We start from the raw sequence: 15,456 nt of genomic DNA, 5'->3' as shown, positions 1-15,456 counted from the left end.
TAAAACAATAATAAAGTAATAATAATAATTATTATTATGCAATTTAAAATTGAAAAGTGTTCTAATTTTTAACATACCATAATAATAAAATAATAAAATAATAATAATAATAATAAACAGTAATTTCTATTTGAATAGATATAGATCTATATGTACTCTGATATACATTTTCCAGTGATTAATATTATATTTTATTGTCAGTTGAGCTATGATATTATTTAATAGGAATTGATTGTTTAATAATTATAGTAACTGCTTTGTAGACATGGTGCCTCTGGAATGTTAGGCTTCATTATTATGATCTCACACTCTTAAATCAACTTCAATGTTCTTGGTAAAGCCTTAGTCCTGATAAGGCGATAGCAGTTTATCGTTATAAAGTGGTTTAGCCTCTTTATTAAGGACACCATTGGGCCCACACTATCTGTCCTTAATACATGTACAGTGTAGCCTCTTTATTAAGGACACCATTGGGCCCACACTACCTGTCCTTAATACATGTACAGTGTAGCCTCTTTATTAAGGACACCATTGGGCCCACACTACCTGTCCTTAATACATGTACAGTGTAGCCTCTTTATTAAGGACACCATTGGGCCCACACTACCTGTCCTTAATACATGTACAGTGTAGCCTCTTTATTAAGGACACTATTGGGCCCACACTGCCTGTCCTTAATACATGTACAGTGTAGCCTCTTTATTAAGGACACCATTGGGCCCACACTGACTGTCCTTAATACATGTACAGTGTAGCCTCTTTATTAAGGACACCATTGGGCCCACACTGCCTGTCCTTAATACATGTACAGTGTAGTCTCTTTATTAAGGACACCATTGGGCCCACACTACCTGTCCTTAATACATGTACAGTGTAGCCTCTTTATTAAGGACACCATTGGGCCCACACTACCTGTCCTTAATACATGTACAGTGTAGCCTCTTTATTAAGGACACCATTGGGCCCACACTACCTGTCCTTAATACATGTACAGTGTAGTCTCTTTATAAAGGTGTCCTAAAGCTACTGTACAGTTTTTCTGATACAGGCACATATACATGCAATTGATGTGCTGAAACCAAATACATGTGCATTCAAGCTTAAATTGCCCATTTAAAAATAATGACACAGTGCATTAAGCATGCCACTACATTGTACTCTAATCACTGGCCCAATAGTCTCTGGTAATTATACTTATGAATCACTGTTAACTGATATCATACTCACCACATCATGAAGTAGTTTATAAATGTCAGCATAATGGTGCCAGAGGTGGCACAGTGTACATAATAATTATTTTGTGTTATTATATTGATGTAGTCACGTTAAGATATTGCAGAATGATCTCATAGCTCATTTCAAGTCAACAGTTCTCTGAAATTGTATCCGGTGAGATGTACCATTGCTATATAAAGGCTCCTGGTTGCTTCTCTTCCAATTGTATAGTAGATCAATCATGGATAAGGAAGAAGCAAGGGTTTATCATGAAATCTCAAAGTTTCAATACAAAGATGGCCTCAAGCTACTGGATATTCTGTCTCCTCAGTCTAATGGAGTTGTTCTTGATATAGGATGTGGTACTGGTCGACTCTCTAAGATACTTTCTGATAGACTGGTTGATGGTAGAGTGGTTGGAGTTGATCCTGATGAAGAGAGGATAAAGATAGCAATGGATGAAGGAAAGGGACGCACTAATCTACAGTTTATGGTAGGATCTGATCAAACCTTCCCTGAGGATCAATACGATATGGTAATATGCACTGATGCTATTCATTGGATCAAAAATAAAAGTGAAACTTTTAATCAAGTTTATGCTAATCTTAAGCCTGGAGGAAAGTTTGGCTTTACTACACTGGCTAATGGCATCCCAGATATAGTAATAGAAATAGCCCAATTGTGTGGAACCCAGGCCTTTGATGCAGTGATGAATTCGACACACTATGAGGATGGTAACTACTACAAGCAATTGGCCAGTCAAGTTGGGTTCAGTGTCCTCTATTTTGATGCTAGGGATGTGGAATACACTCTGCCTAGCATTGATGCGTTTGTTGATTTCTATTACAGCGTCTATCATGGAATGTTTGATCGGACTGATCCTAATCTGATTGGAATCAAGGAAAGGTATGGAGGTCAGGCCATATCCTGGACAATGCAACGGTTATTTGTAGTTATGACGAAACCTGTTTGAACTCCTTTAATGTATGCTGATTATTAATGTGGCTATTATAATTTTTGTTGATAACTTAAACTTTATTGCTTATACCACAATACATGTCCATGCGGTAAAATTTGTTGCAGCCAATGAATGATGGTACATTCTTATTGCGTCAGCATTTATACTTAAGCGCTTCTCATTGTAGCCTTGCTTCATATTATACTTTTGCAAATGAATAATGATAATAATAATAATTTCAATACAGTTTGATCTGTGTCATTTCAACAATGTTCATCAATACCATGGAGGATTCGTCTAAGAAATTTTACCATAACTATAATGATGATAATAATGATAATACTAATAATTACCTTGACTTTGCATTTCCTTAGTTGCAGTGGTGCAGTCTGTGGCCTTATGATTAATCTTGACTGCTTTGTGGTAGTGGTAGTCCTACCATTACCATCTTTAGTTGATCTTACAGTGGCACTGAAAAAAAACTAAAGTTTAAACTGACAAAAATGACAAACTCTAATGCTTAATGTGTGTATATACTGCATGACAGAGCATTACTGCTACTGTTCCTTATAGTTATATTATGTGCATAGTAGAATAAGAAGGCCCTGCTGTGGTGAAATCAATAACTATTACCAGTTATTACCTTTTTGACCTGGTCTTTTGTGTTACTGGTGGGTTGGTCCCAATGAAACGAGAGATTTGTCCTTTGACGTTCAAAATGTTGCGAAGCATTTCTTGATTCAGTTTGGCAATCTCTTCTTGTCTGCGCTTCTCGGATTGTTTACGAATATCTTTGAGGTGAAAATTAAATTTAATGTGAAAATCAGAAAGTCTGTTGTCGATCCTAGCCTTTGCACTCATTACCTAAAAGTTTAAATAAAGCATTTAATTATTTTATATTTTTATATCTATTATTATAAGCATTGAATAGATCTATTAAAAACCCCTCACTTAATAGCAATGCAACCCAGCTGTGTATTCAATTCACACTGATATTTGTGAATGCTTTTAATTGCACAAAAGTAGCTGGGTTGGCTTCTTTTCTCGTCAATAAACTCACATTTCGACGGTGAATGTCATACATTTTCTCGTCCCATTTCTTCTGCAAGAACAAGTTTGCTGCTGGGGTTACAGAGTGATAGTACACCACTGGTTTCCCCCTCTTTATCATCCTGTATTGCTGCTCTATGAGTAGGTAAAGTTGTGTAGGAGCTTTTTATGAATTGGCTTTCAGTAGCCCTGGAGACCTCATGACACATCAACAACAACATGAATAATAATTAATTCATTAATTTCAAATAGAATTATAGCTTTGATTGAAACTATCAGAGAGTCATTATGATGATTCTTTTGATGAGGTGCTTGTCCTCTTCTTAATTTTATCACTCCTGCAAAAAAGACAGAACATAAAATTTTTGGTACTAAGCATGTCCCATCTATTTCATACAGGACAATGATTCTTATACTTACTTTTCATCTTTCTCATAATCCAAAGAACTAATAGATGCTCTTGGATACTTGGATACATTGGCCATGTACTGTCTATTGGTACACCATTGCTTCAGCCACTCCTCCCTGCTGTAATGCGACTGTTTCTCTCTTATACGCTTAGCTATGATTTGATTCTCATACGCTATTCTAAGCAGGTTCAACTCTCTCTGATTCCTGTTAAGGCTAATGAGAAAATATAAAAATATCAAGCTATGTACTACATATACCTTTTGGGTCTGTATGATCTACAGAACTTTAACATTTCTTCATTTCTCTTGTTTATTATGTTAGTGATCTTGCCCAGTAAAATCCTATTCTCTCTGTCTATTCTTGCCTGCCTCTCTGCCTCCATTTGAAGTTTCTTTAAATTCGACGGAGCATTGAGATACATTGCTGGCATTCTATTATCAATGACTGACTTTGCATTCATAATCTATCAACACAAACAAGAATTTTGCAATAGATGAATTTGTTTGGTAGATATGCATAACTGATGTTAACTATTATCATAGTTCAATGATCTACCTTATCTCTGTGGGTCTCATATCGAACTTGGTCCCACTTTCTTTTGAGGAACATGTTATTTGCAGGTGTAAGTGACCTATATGCCATTATTAAGGATTGTAGAGGAGCAGTTGGTGGAAGAGGTGCAAATGACAGCTTTAGCTGTCTCTACAGCTTTTGAATGGAGCGGTTGCCGCGTGGGCGTTGCTGGGTCGTCATGGTAACAATTTATCAGCTCCCGCGAGCTTAGCTGGCTAGTCTGGGAAAAAAACTAGATTGTACCAAAAAGAGGTTTAGAGGAAGAGAAGCAACTAGGAGGGGAAGGATGAGCCATAAGAACTATCAGTCAATCTTGCCATGTAGCAACAAGCTATTAAAGAAGCAATGGGACACTAGCTACTATGAGGAACACAGGAGAAGGGTAAACAGCCATTCATGGTGTGCTTAAGTTACCTTGTACTGGCTGTAGGTTAGGGCAATGCGACCTATGGTTGATACAAAATCACCTGCAGTTCATTCTCATGTCGTGGAAAAGCAGAAGAAGAAACAAGTGAGCCTGCAATCTCTCTGTTTAACTATAGCTACTGATCAATTCAATAGCTTGAAGCAGAAAGAAAAGAAATCATTGAAAGAGACAACCTGACTCTATTAAGAAAGATGAACCACATAATGTCTTCCTCTTCAAGCAAAGGGATTGACCATCGTAACAGCTACAGACATCACAGGTCAGCAGTATGATTCACACCTAATAATAATAGGACATACCGCAATTATCACTAATTGTCACTAATGAAACACACAACAACATAACAATTCACATGTCCTTCCTCCTCTTTTAGCTTAAATGAGGAGAGGAGAGAAAGAGAGATGGAAAGAGTACAGAAAGAAAACGAGGTTTGTTTGTAAAATCATCATAAAACACATTTTCATCATTTGCTGCCACATGCAGTCTTTGTTAAAAAGGATACAGCAAGTCAAGCCAGTCTATAGAGTTGATGATCATGTGGAGTCATGGAGGAGGAATGCAGAACTAACTGAAATGATATCATCATATCCCGAGCTACCAAGACCAAGGCATAGAACAGAAAAGGTATGTACTTAAATATATTATTTTTAATAATTTTTATTCATTGCTATAGTCTAAAACAAGGCCACCAACAAGAGAAGGAGTGAGTTAAAATAATTATATACTTACTTATGAATCATAATTTATTTTTATAGGAAAAAGTGGAGGAGGAGGAGCAAAAATAAACTTGAGGCATCAAATTGTTACACATGACTTTTAAAGACATGCTTAAAATTTAATGTTTTATGCTTAAATAAATCATAAAAGTACAGTATGTCTATTGTGGCTTAGTGAGTACTATCGTCAGGCACTTCACATCAAACGGTATAGTCTTTCCTTCGTAATTCTTCTTCCATTCAAGCAATGATGGATGCTGGCGATCAAACTGACCCTTGAACACACCATAGAAGAAATTAATATAGGAATCAATGCTTTTAAACACATAATTGATATCTTTTATTTCTGCAAGAGAGACTTGAAATCCTGCTTCAAGAGCCATTGATCTGTAATCTTCAACAGTTTCATAGTAAGTAGGATCAAGTTGTATACCACCTTCTGGCTTGCAGCACTGAAGTACTTCTACCATTAATTGAGGCAGTGCAGCTGAATCACCTTTTGCACTTGTTGTAAAACCAAATTTCCCTCCTGGTTTGAGATTAGCGTAAACTTTCTTAAACGTTTCTCTTTTATCTTTAATCCAGTGAATGACAACATTTGAAAAAACAATATCGTATTGATCCTCAGGGAAGGTTTGATCTGATCCTACCATAAACTGTAGATTAGTGCGTCCCTTTCCTTCATCCATTGCTATCTTTATCCTCTCTTCATCAGGATCAACTCCAACCACTCTACCATCAACCAGTCTATCAGAAAGTATCTTAGAGAGTCGACCAGTACCACATCCTATATCAAGAACAACTGCAGTAGACTGAGGAGACAGAATATCCAATAAATCTAGGCCAGTTTCAAGCTGAAAATCCGACTCTTCGTGATAAGCGCTTGCCATTTTCAGCAGAGAAAGGGTGGGGCTGGGCATTTAACACCCACGCATCGTATTTAATCGTTTACCTACTCCGTATACGTCAACCACGTGCGTTCAAGTTGAAGTGTTGGGTCTAAAATTGTTTAGTTTTCTTTTGACTGTAAAGAAAGCATTGGAAGACAATGATTGAGTTAAGTAAGGCAGATATAGCATAATTGTAAATAATAGCATATTCTCCACTGATTTCAATTGAAAGAGAATAAACTCTAGCTGAGAGAGAGAGAAATGACAGTCATGAAAATAAGAAAATACTTGATCATCTTACCCATGCAGCAGTATGTAACAATAGTCCAGGTAGCAGTGCTTACATCAGCAGAATTCTTGCTTTTATAAAGAGAATAGATTTGAAGTAACTTGCTCCCAGCACTGACTGGTATACCACTCAACTATTAAGACAAAAAATACTTGAATATTTAATGTACAGTGTAGCCTCTTTATTAAGGACACCATTGGGCCCACACTACCTGTCCTTAATACAGAGGTGTTCTCATTTCAGAGGTACTTTTGTATAGGTTTGTACCAATTGGGACATTACAAAATGTCCTCATTATAAAGGTGTCCTCATTATTAAGGTATCCTAACTGTCCACAAAATTTAATAAATTTCATTATTACTTACCACAAAAATGTATAGGAGGGATGGAGGAATGAGAAGCAACAGAGATAAAATAATAAATAAAAAAAATCTAAAAATATTAAGAATAATGATGATAACAGGGGCTAACACTTACAGTGCTATAAGAAGTATATTCTCAAAATTAAATTGATTATTGTAGTACAGGATCATTATTAATATTAGAGAAGCTAAAGGAATGATATTAATTATTTTTACTGATGTCTTAAAGACTTACACTGTGTGGCACAGACTATAACATCAAGATATGTAGTGATGTGATATCCATAATAATAAGCATAAGAAATACCAATTTGATACCTAATAATAAATGGAAAAATTAAGTACTGCAGCCATTTAAAAAACACCAAAATTCTACAAATGCCCATGGTTTTTTTCAAAAAATGGCTCCGAAATCACCCCACATTTTTATTACATTTTTTGATACATATTGATGTCCTTATGCTGTGTAGAAAGGTTTGAGCTGATTCCGACTTCAATTTTTCAAGTTACGGCCATTTTAAGAAAATGCCAAAATTCTGAAAAATACCCAAGGCTATAGCCCATGGTTTTTTTCAAAAAATGGCTCCGAAATCACCCCCAATTTTTATTACATTTTCTGATACATATTGATGCCCTTATGCTGTGTAGAAAGTTTGAGCTGATTCCAACATGAATTTTTCAAGTTATGGCCATTTTAAGAAAACACCAAAATTCTGAAAAATACCCAAGGCTATAGCCCACGGTTTTTTCCAAAAAATGGCTCCGAAATCACCCCAAATTTTTATTACATTTTCTGATACACATTGATGTCCTTATGTTGTGTAGAAAGTTTGAGGTGATTCCGACTTCAATTTTTCAAATTATGGCCATTTTAAGAAAACGCCAAAATTCTGAAAAATACCCAAGGCTATAGCCCATGGTTTTTTCCAAAAAATGGCTCCAAAATCACCCCACATTTTAATTACATTTTCTGATACATATTGATGCCCTTATGCTGTGTAGAAAGTTTGAGGTGATTCCGACATGAATTTTTCAAGTTACAGCCATTTTAAGAAAACACTAAAATTCTGAAAAATACCCAAGGCTATAGCCCATGGTTTTTTCCAAAAAATGGCTCCAAAATCCCCCCAAATTTTTATTACATTTTCTGATACATTATTGATGTACTTATGCTGTGTAGAAAGTTTGAGCATGTTTCTACTTCAATTTTTGTAGTTATGGACATTAAAAAACAGAACTTAGCCTTAACTGTGCAGGCTCCTACATGTACATGTACATACAGTTTGTTCATAAATAGATAGTAAACTCACGCTATTAGCTCGAGCCATTGACCTCTAGTGCTCATTCCACGGCTACTCTTAGCAGAATAAGTCCTCCATACTTGAGGTAGTTTAGCTAACAGACTCAACACAATGACAGAATAGCTTAGGGCCCTGCTAATAGTTAGATATAAGTCGTCATTCGCCATGTTTTTAAAGGAAATGAAAATAATCATTAAATTTAAGGTCTTCATTCAGCCCCACCCTTTTTCGGATTTCCAGCAATGTTTTTAGATCTTAAAAATAATATTTTGCTTCATCTTAAATAAATGTTTATGAGGAAAAAGACATTGTTTGTCAAAGAAAGAATTGTAACCTTTAATTGTAGATGTTGCAGATAATCTATTATTGTATGTTTTGCAGGTATATAAATAAATGAAGACTGGTGCCTGTGGTACCATTTATCCATCATTGCAAAGGATTCATCAATCAATAATTCTCTTGATTGGAAAATGAAAGTCTATTTTGCTATTGTAGCAATCTTCCTTGTACTGATTGCTGCAGGAGCCAATGCCCAGGATCCAAAACAAAGTATGTATAGATAGTTTAGCTGCTTTCATAATATAGACTGCAGCATTCATGAGCCCTTCCTTATATTGCAGAGAATGCTTAATCTTATTTGTGTTTAGGTGATGTCTTTGAACAGGAACTAAACAGAGAGGATAATCCAGGAGGAGATGGCCTTGAAAAAGAAGCAATGGAAGGTATAAAGAAACTATTACTAGATCTATTAATATGCAGCCATCTTCAAGATACTGTTATTTGAAATTGCAAATGCCCTACATGAACATCACATAAACATAATAGTTATGTTTATGTGATGTTCATGTAGGGCATGTTAATATAATATTCTCTTTTTAGAGCCAGATGGAAGCCAGCACTTAAGCAGTGACAAACCTCACCCAGTGAATATTGCAAGTAAATACAACAGACAGCAACTATATCAGTATAATAATCGCTATTGTCTCTATCTTTAGATGCACATGCTCAAGGCCGCAGGTACTACACCTGTCACTATTGCATCTGCAGCAAACCACGTGGGAGCCATGGTAAGAATATATACTTAATCATACCATCATGAATTATTGCTGCTTTGATTTGATACTTACTATGATACTGTAGTATCCATCTATGATCATAGTTATATAGTTGTTGTTTTAAATATTGTTCTTTTCTATAGGAATGTCATATACTTCATCATGTTACAGATGTAAGTTCAATTTATAGTTCATACAGTCACATGGATTAGTATAATAATAAATACCTGTACTTTAAAAACATGGAGTTTCATTCCAGTTATTAACTGTATATTATGATGAACATTGTATCATTTCAGGTTATGGAAGGAGCCGTAAATGGCAGCGTTGCTACTACTGCAGCTGCAGTGCTCAGTACAGTAAGATACTGCACACACAGTATAGGTAATTAATTAATAATGTTTTTTAGATAATTATTACTCTTATTTCGGATTCTGCTACTCGTGTAAGTACATATATTGTATATTAATTATTATTATTGTTTTTAAAGGTTATTAAAAGATGAGCGCATCTTCAAAATACGGAAAATGGACCCTCAACTTTATATTGTAGTGCAGTTGATATTATTATTATTGTCATTAGGTAGCGACAGTTTTGTGAACTTTCATTTTATTAAAACTGTACAGTGCAACAATGTATTGTGTTCATTAGTATTTTAGCATTAATTATCATAATTATTAATTATTATTTATTGCTGGTTCACGGGATTGTACGGTATGAGTGCATTTTGTATCATCTCTTCGTTAGGGACCATCTCTGACTCAGAGGAGACTGACTCTAACAATCGCTGGAGAGAGAGAGAGGGGGAGAGAGAGAGAGAGAGAGAGAGGAAGAGAGTAGAGGTATACAAGGAAATAAAGAGCTCACTGCAGTATCTATGAAATCATAGTCAGGGAGGAACTCAGAACTATTGATGAACTGCAGAGAAGAGAACAAACAAACATGCAGTTAATGCAATGAGACAATATGTACAATATGATAACAGTGGTTAATGTACTTCAGTTAGTATGAGTGGGTCAATGCTCAGTTGGTCAGGAACTTGTGACTTCAGACTCTCTATCTCATCATGCTGTTTCTGTAGGGCTAGAGATAGGGCACTAGAAAATTTTTAAAAAATTACAATGGACAATCCAGCATAATTTTAAGCTACCTTTCTGGGTTTGTTTCCAGTTGTGGTTCCAGAATGGACTGCACATCAATGGGCTGAGACTGAGACACTGGTACCAAAGTATTGGAATAGGAACTAGGAGGTAGCGAGGATGTTAGGAGTTCCTCCAGAAAGTCTCCGTCACCAACTGCCCCACCAACACCATCAGAGGGAGGAAGAGGATCATCAACACGAGAAGACACTAAGAGAAATTATTTCTCATGTACTTATAATTAAAACATCATAATTGCTAGAGCTGAAACGGATGTGGTATTTCACTATCCGGATATCCTGTTGAAATTTCTTTCGGATATTTGCCGGATAGTTAATTAATAAAAGTTAATTAGTTAGTGACTGCAGACATCAAAAAAGCAAAGTTTTTATTCCCCAGGATGTTATTCTTGTACATTTCTGGTAGTTAAGAAGCTCAAAAATGATTAAGAAGTGGCTGACAAGGTTGGTAGCTTCAAGAACTTACTCTTTTATTGCTGGTCATTAACTGACAGAATTGCATTAATTAGTTATAAAGTCTAGTTATTAAGTTTAATTATCCTATTTGTCAAAAATTACTATCCGGATACTAAATTTATAAACGGATATCCGGATAATCAGGATATCTGTTTCAGCTCTAATAATTGCAATATAATATTGTGATTGGCATTATAGATAAAATACATCAAATAGTTGTACATGTACACGAACAATTGCCCACAAAATCAACTTTTTTAAAAAGAATACAATTATCTATATATAGCTATTGCTTTCAGTATTCACTATTCAGTAATATAAGGAACAATTTGTTACTGATCATAAAGGCTACACTGTATCACATTTACATGTATATTTACATGTATAACATTATTTACCAGGTGGTATTACTGATGATGAAGATGGAAGAGAATTAATTGGAAGGGGAGGGGCCAAAGGCTATGAATAATAAATAATTAAATAATAAAAATTATGAATTAATGTATTACTGATTGAACTGAATATCCAATGGGAGATGGTGGGTCCAATGAAATCCGTTTAGTGGGTGGAGACAATAAAGAATCCTCAACATCAGTTAACATAAGGCGACTAAAATAGAAACAATAGAATTATACATCAATATCTATCAGAAAATGTAATAAAAATTTGGGGTGATTTCGGAGCCATTTTTTGGAAAAAACCATGGGCTATAGCCTTGGGTATTTTTCCGAATTTTATTGTTTTCTTAAAATAGCCGTAACTTGAAAAATTGAAGTTGGAATCAGCTCAAACTTGCTACACAGCATAAGGGCATTAATATGTATCAGAAAATGTAATAAAAATTTGGGGTGATTTCGGAGCCATTTTTTGAAAAAAACCATGGGCTATAGGGTATTTTTCAGAATTTTGGTGTTTTCTTAAAATGGCCGTAACTTGAAAAATTGAAATTGGAATCAGCTCAAACTTTCTACACAGCATAAGGGCATCAATATGTATCAGAAAATGTAATAAAAATTTGGGGTAATTTTGGAGCCATTTTTTGGAAAAAACCATGGGCTATAGCCTTGGGTATATGCATACTTGTATATATCATGTACTGTCTGTGTGTATGAAAAGTCTGTAAATGTAATTCATCATATTCTAACCTTCTTTTAGTTGGTAGTGTTCCTTTATACAATAAATGAACAATGAAATGAATGATCTATTAAATAAAGGGGAGGAGTCAATTTATAAAGTAGGTGTGGTTACAACCCCACCTTGTTCAGTAGTCTGTGCTGGTGCTTGTGTTTCTCTTTAAGAATAGCAATCTCCTGTTTTAAATGAATGTTCTCCCTGAGAATGAAGTAATAATAATAATAATAATAATAATAATAATAATGAATATCTATTCTTCCATACCTCTTCAGTTCGTTCATCATCCCTTCAATGTTAGTCTGATTCCCCTTAACTGAATGAATATCATTAATAACTTGAGATAAACACGCATTCTTATCATCTCCGCCTGTTCTTGAAGACACCGGCTATTAAAAAAGTCCAAGATTAAACCACACCCCTAACCACACCCACTAACCCTCCTCTGAACAAGGTTCAGGAGTTCAGGATGATCCCGGCGAAAGTTAGCGTGCCAAAACTCAACACTGTCACCACTACTCTTCAGTAGAGCACCTTGATCTGGTTTAGCAACTTTCCTAAATCCATCTAATAACCATTAATAACTATTAACAACCATTAATAACGATTAATAACCACACTTAAATCGTTAATTTAAATTTAGTACATAAAATTAAAATGGCTGACTTCATACATATACATGTACTTACACAGGTTGAGCTGACGTACAAAACTTGCAAAGTTGTTGTGTTTGAAATACTTTGGAAGAACATCTTTTGAGAAACGAGGCTCATCTAGAACAAGGAAGGTCTTTCCGCTCTAAAGATAGAGACACTTAAACAATAAAATTACTAAATAAGCCAAAAAATTAAAATTTATGATGATTACAGTTAAAATTATGATGATTGTTATACTTTTAATAAAATTAATACTAATCATAATAATCATACAGAGAATACAGTACAAGACTGACCTACCTCAGACCACGCTACTAAATGAAGTATGGACTCATCATTGACGATAGACCAGACTTTAGATATGAAAGGAGCTACTTCTGAGGACGACCCGCTACTCCCGCTGCTGCCATTAGAGCCTTCCAGTTTGAGAGGAGAAGGAAGAGGAGGGAGAGAGAGAGGAGAACGACCAGTAGCCATTTTAAATGTAGGCGTGGCAATAAATAACTGGTTTATTATTGCCACGCCTTCTTTTATTGCAGTCTTGCATTATTTCCTTCACATTCATCACATCATACGGATACTGTAGGTCCATTGATTACATGATAGCTTATACTATTCTCAATGTATGGAGTGGGTACATGTACTGTCTATAATCTGTAGAAATGTATGAAGCTACTATGCCAGTCTGGTAGCAAGAGTGAGGGTTAGCGCTCTTGTTAACTTGTTAAGTCTCGTTTAGTTGACACCCAAACACTGGAAATTATTATCACACAACATGCATTTATATAGACAATATATCAATGAATAATTCATGAGTTCTGATGTAATGATGAGTCAGCTCACTGAACAAGGCAATGTGTTACTAAAATTAGAACAGATTCTATTCCTGTCAGTTGGGATCACATTACAACAGTAAAATGTTAAAATGTTATGTGTGTTAGTACATACTGTATTACCATATACTGCTTGTAACATGATGAATGATAATGGTATGATTTCTTAGTTGTCACTAATTTTAGGAGTGGCAATGTTTGTCATTCTTCACCAATCCTTTATCACACAAAGACAGCAATTAACTCAAATATTTAAGAACGTAAATTGCTTTGAGGATATATTGGACCATTAATGATGTTCATGTATAATCTCCTGAGGATGTCAATCAAGGTATTGAGTATCATTTTAGTGGTATAAGGACAGTAGATAGTATAGTCAATACATATTGGATAGTACACATCATTAAAGGTGTGTATGTATTCATGTACACTAGCTATCAAAGTTAAGGAGTCATTTCATTTCTCTTCTTAATATGATCTTTAGCTAACAAAAACTAGCTCGTTCTTAATTCACAGATCCTGATATTAAAATGAAGGCGCCTTTGGTTTAATATGCATATGTCATCAGTATATGAGCCTGAACAAGGACATGTAGACAACCTGTTTCTTTATAATAATCAGTAATCATAACTATTCATTATTGTTATTCATCTTCTACATTCATTATTCATATTCTTGTCTATGAATGTGTTCACAGAAGTGTTTCTGTGAACAGTTTAAGGTACAACCTGCAGAATTCAAATTATATCACTGTGAAATTAAAAATTTAAAACAATTAATCCAAAATAAGAGGATTAGTTTGCTACAAATAGTTAACAAAAAATCACAATAAGTACTAAAATGCAATTGTTGCAAAAATAATTATTGAAAATAAGTCATGCCAAAAATATTAATGCATAATAACAACTATAATCTCTAGTCTCTACTGTTAAAATTGACTAATTCACTACTTAAAATAATCTAATCATAAAAAGAATATAATAAAACACAATGGACCATGGAATATGTTCAGTTATGACAAGGAGCTGGTAGATTTTCATGATTAATCCTCAAAGCCTCACATGTCATTTTGAGAAGTTTAGCTTTACATACAGCAGAGCAGTCAGGTGGGCTAGGTTCAGTGCAAGGATCTAAAAGATATACAAGTTATATGGAACAGTTGATACATGTACTATAGTCAATTAGTCATACCTGGTGGTGGTATATGATTCAGTGAAAATATATATGTCCCTGGTATGTTGCTATTAAGCATCATAGCAGGGGCATTGGTGACAGTAGCACCAAATGGAAAGAAAGAAGGATCAGCTGGTACAACATGACTATTGACGTTCGAACTTATTCCAGTAGTAGCTGATGTAATGCTCACATTGACATAAAGTGCAATACCAAATGTATTGCTTCCATTAGTTGCAATTATTGCTTGGAAGTTACTGCCCTAAAAATAATAAATAAAGTGAATAGAGTGTAGCTAGCTATTTTTAACAGTATTTCATGTATTAAGTAATTAATATACTAACTAGGTTTGAGCCAGCTTTTGCAAAGTCTATCCAAGTTACTATTATTAATTGTGTAGGAGGAGATGTACTGCAGAAAGTATTAGGAAATGCTTCATTAATCTGATCCGTAGCTCTCTGTATCAACCCTGGATAAGCAGTAGTCCTACCATATATCTTAGTATTGGAAGTATCACTTGAAGACCGGTAGAGCAAATTCAAAAACACTTTATCATTTCCATTATTTACAATTTCTAGGTACCCAAAGCGTATAACCTATTATAAGTAAATGTTATAAACTGAGAAATGATCAATAAATTGTGTTTTAATAAAATGAACAGATAATGGTTAGTGTACAATTGCACTACATTACAAACTAAAGCACTAATAATGTGTGTGTGTGTGTGTGTGTAGCCACTAACTGAATATCTTGTTGCCATAAGTCCAGCTTCACTAAGTCTAACTAAATTATCAATTGGAG

General features: G+C 34.8%; 8 protein-coding genes across 8 annotated transcripts in view; 3 read left to right on the top strand and 5 right to left on the bottom strand.

The window, feature by feature from the left end:
- The first annotated feature begins 1,456 nt into the window (after positions 1-1,456).
- LOC105313965 (malonyl-[acyl-carrier protein] O-methyltransferase-like) lies at positions 1,457-2,188 on the top strand. The gene has a single exon (XM_011407809.1). The coding sequence runs from the start codon at positions 1,457-1,459 to the stop codon at positions 2,186-2,188; it is 732 nt and encodes a 243-aa protein (XP_011406111.1).
- Positions 2,189-3,374: 1,186 nt separating this feature from the next.
- On the bottom strand, positions 3,375-4,295 carry LOC100633056 (uncharacterized protein C17orf105-like). The gene is made up of 4 exons (XM_011407808.2): positions 4,190-4,295; positions 3,892-4,097; positions 3,644-3,847; positions 3,375-3,561 (listed from the first exon to the last, which is right to left on the bottom strand). Exons 1-4 carry the CDS (start codon positions 4,274-4,276, stop codon positions 3,510-3,512), a joined length of 549 nt encoding a protein of 182 aa, XP_011406110.1. The 5' UTR covers positions 4,277-4,295; the 3' UTR covers positions 3,375-3,509.
- Positions 4,296-4,384: 89 nt separating this feature from the next.
- LOC100632422 (uncharacterized protein C17orf105 homolog) lies at positions 4,385-5,531 on the top strand. Its single transcript, XM_003389017.3, has 7 exons — positions 4,385-4,589; positions 4,638-4,718; positions 4,769-4,893; positions 5,008-5,062; positions 5,118-5,258; positions 5,308-5,337; positions 5,390-5,531. Exons 1-7 carry the CDS (start codon positions 4,494-4,496, stop codon positions 5,417-5,419), a joined length of 558 nt encoding a protein of 185 aa, XP_003389065.1. The 5' UTR covers positions 4,385-4,493; the 3' UTR covers positions 5,420-5,531.
- LOC105313964 (uncharacterized methyltransferase C70.08c-like) lies at positions 5,512-6,240 on the bottom strand. The gene has a single exon (XM_011407807.1). The coding sequence runs from the start codon at positions 6,238-6,240 to the stop codon at positions 5,512-5,514; it is 729 nt and encodes a 242-aa protein (XP_011406109.1).
- Positions 6,241-6,343: 103 nt separating this feature from the next.
- Positions 6,344-8,389, bottom strand: LOC105313963 (PQ-loop repeat-containing protein 3-like). Its single transcript, XM_020000672.1, has 6 exons — positions 8,202-8,389; positions 7,127-7,209; positions 7,007-7,079; positions 6,895-6,961; positions 6,542-6,662; positions 6,344-6,486 (listed from the first exon to the last, which is right to left on the bottom strand). The coding sequence occupies exons 1-6, from the start codon at positions 8,384-8,386 to the stop codon at positions 6,350-6,352; spliced, it is 666 nt and encodes a 221-aa protein (XP_019856231.1). The 5' UTR covers positions 8,387-8,389; the 3' UTR covers positions 6,344-6,349.
- Positions 8,390-8,587: 198 nt separating this feature from the next.
- LOC109584801 (uncharacterized) lies at positions 8,588-9,921 on the top strand. Its single transcript, XM_020000677.1, has 8 exons — positions 8,588-8,741; positions 8,840-8,914; positions 9,072-9,128; positions 9,188-9,259; positions 9,391-9,420; positions 9,547-9,606; positions 9,657-9,692; positions 9,738-9,921. Exons 1-8 carry the CDS (start codon positions 8,663-8,665, stop codon positions 9,743-9,745), a joined length of 417 nt encoding a protein of 138 aa, XP_019856236.1. The 5' UTR covers positions 8,588-8,662; the 3' UTR covers positions 9,746-9,921.
- LOC100632930 (heat shock factor protein-like) lies at positions 9,829-13,161 on the bottom strand. The gene is made up of 12 exons (XM_020000676.1): positions 12,950-13,161; positions 12,683-12,791; positions 12,433-12,560; positions 12,261-12,382; positions 12,119-12,194; positions 12,008-12,063; positions 11,372-11,471; positions 11,261-11,321; positions 10,398-10,596; positions 10,245-10,344; positions 10,115-10,165; positions 9,829-10,034 (listed from the first exon to the last, which is right to left on the bottom strand). Exons 1-12 carry the CDS (start codon positions 13,124-13,126, stop codon positions 9,936-9,938), a joined length of 1,278 nt encoding a protein of 425 aa, XP_019856235.1. The 5' UTR covers positions 13,127-13,161; the 3' UTR covers positions 9,829-9,935.
- Positions 13,162-14,405: 1,244 nt separating this feature from the next.
- Positions 14,406-15,456, bottom strand: part of LOC109584799 (uncharacterized) — a 4,307-nt gene continuing 3,256 nt past the window's right edge. Inside the window, exons 3-6 of the mRNA XM_020000674.1 lie at positions 15,398-15,438; positions 15,000-15,251; positions 14,674-14,917; positions 14,406-14,612 (exon numbers count right to left, since the gene is read on the bottom strand). Coding sequence (XP_019856233.1) covers positions 14,491-14,612; positions 14,674-14,917; positions 15,000-15,251; positions 15,398-15,438 — 659 coding nt within the window. The 3' untranslated portion in view covers positions 14,406-14,490. The remainder of the gene's footprint in view (positions 14,613-14,673; positions 14,918-14,999; positions 15,252-15,397; positions 15,439-15,456) is intronic.

Source organism: Amphimedon queenslandica, unplaced genomic scaffold, assembly GCF_000090795.2.
Source record: "Amphimedon queenslandica unplaced genomic scaffold, v1.1 AMPQUscaffold_13164, whole genome shotgun sequence".
In the NCBI taxonomy this organism is placed as follows: Eukaryota; Metazoa; Porifera; class Demospongiae; order Haplosclerida; family Niphatidae; genus Amphimedon; species Amphimedon queenslandica.
This window is presented reverse-complemented; position numbering and strand designations above follow the sequence as displayed.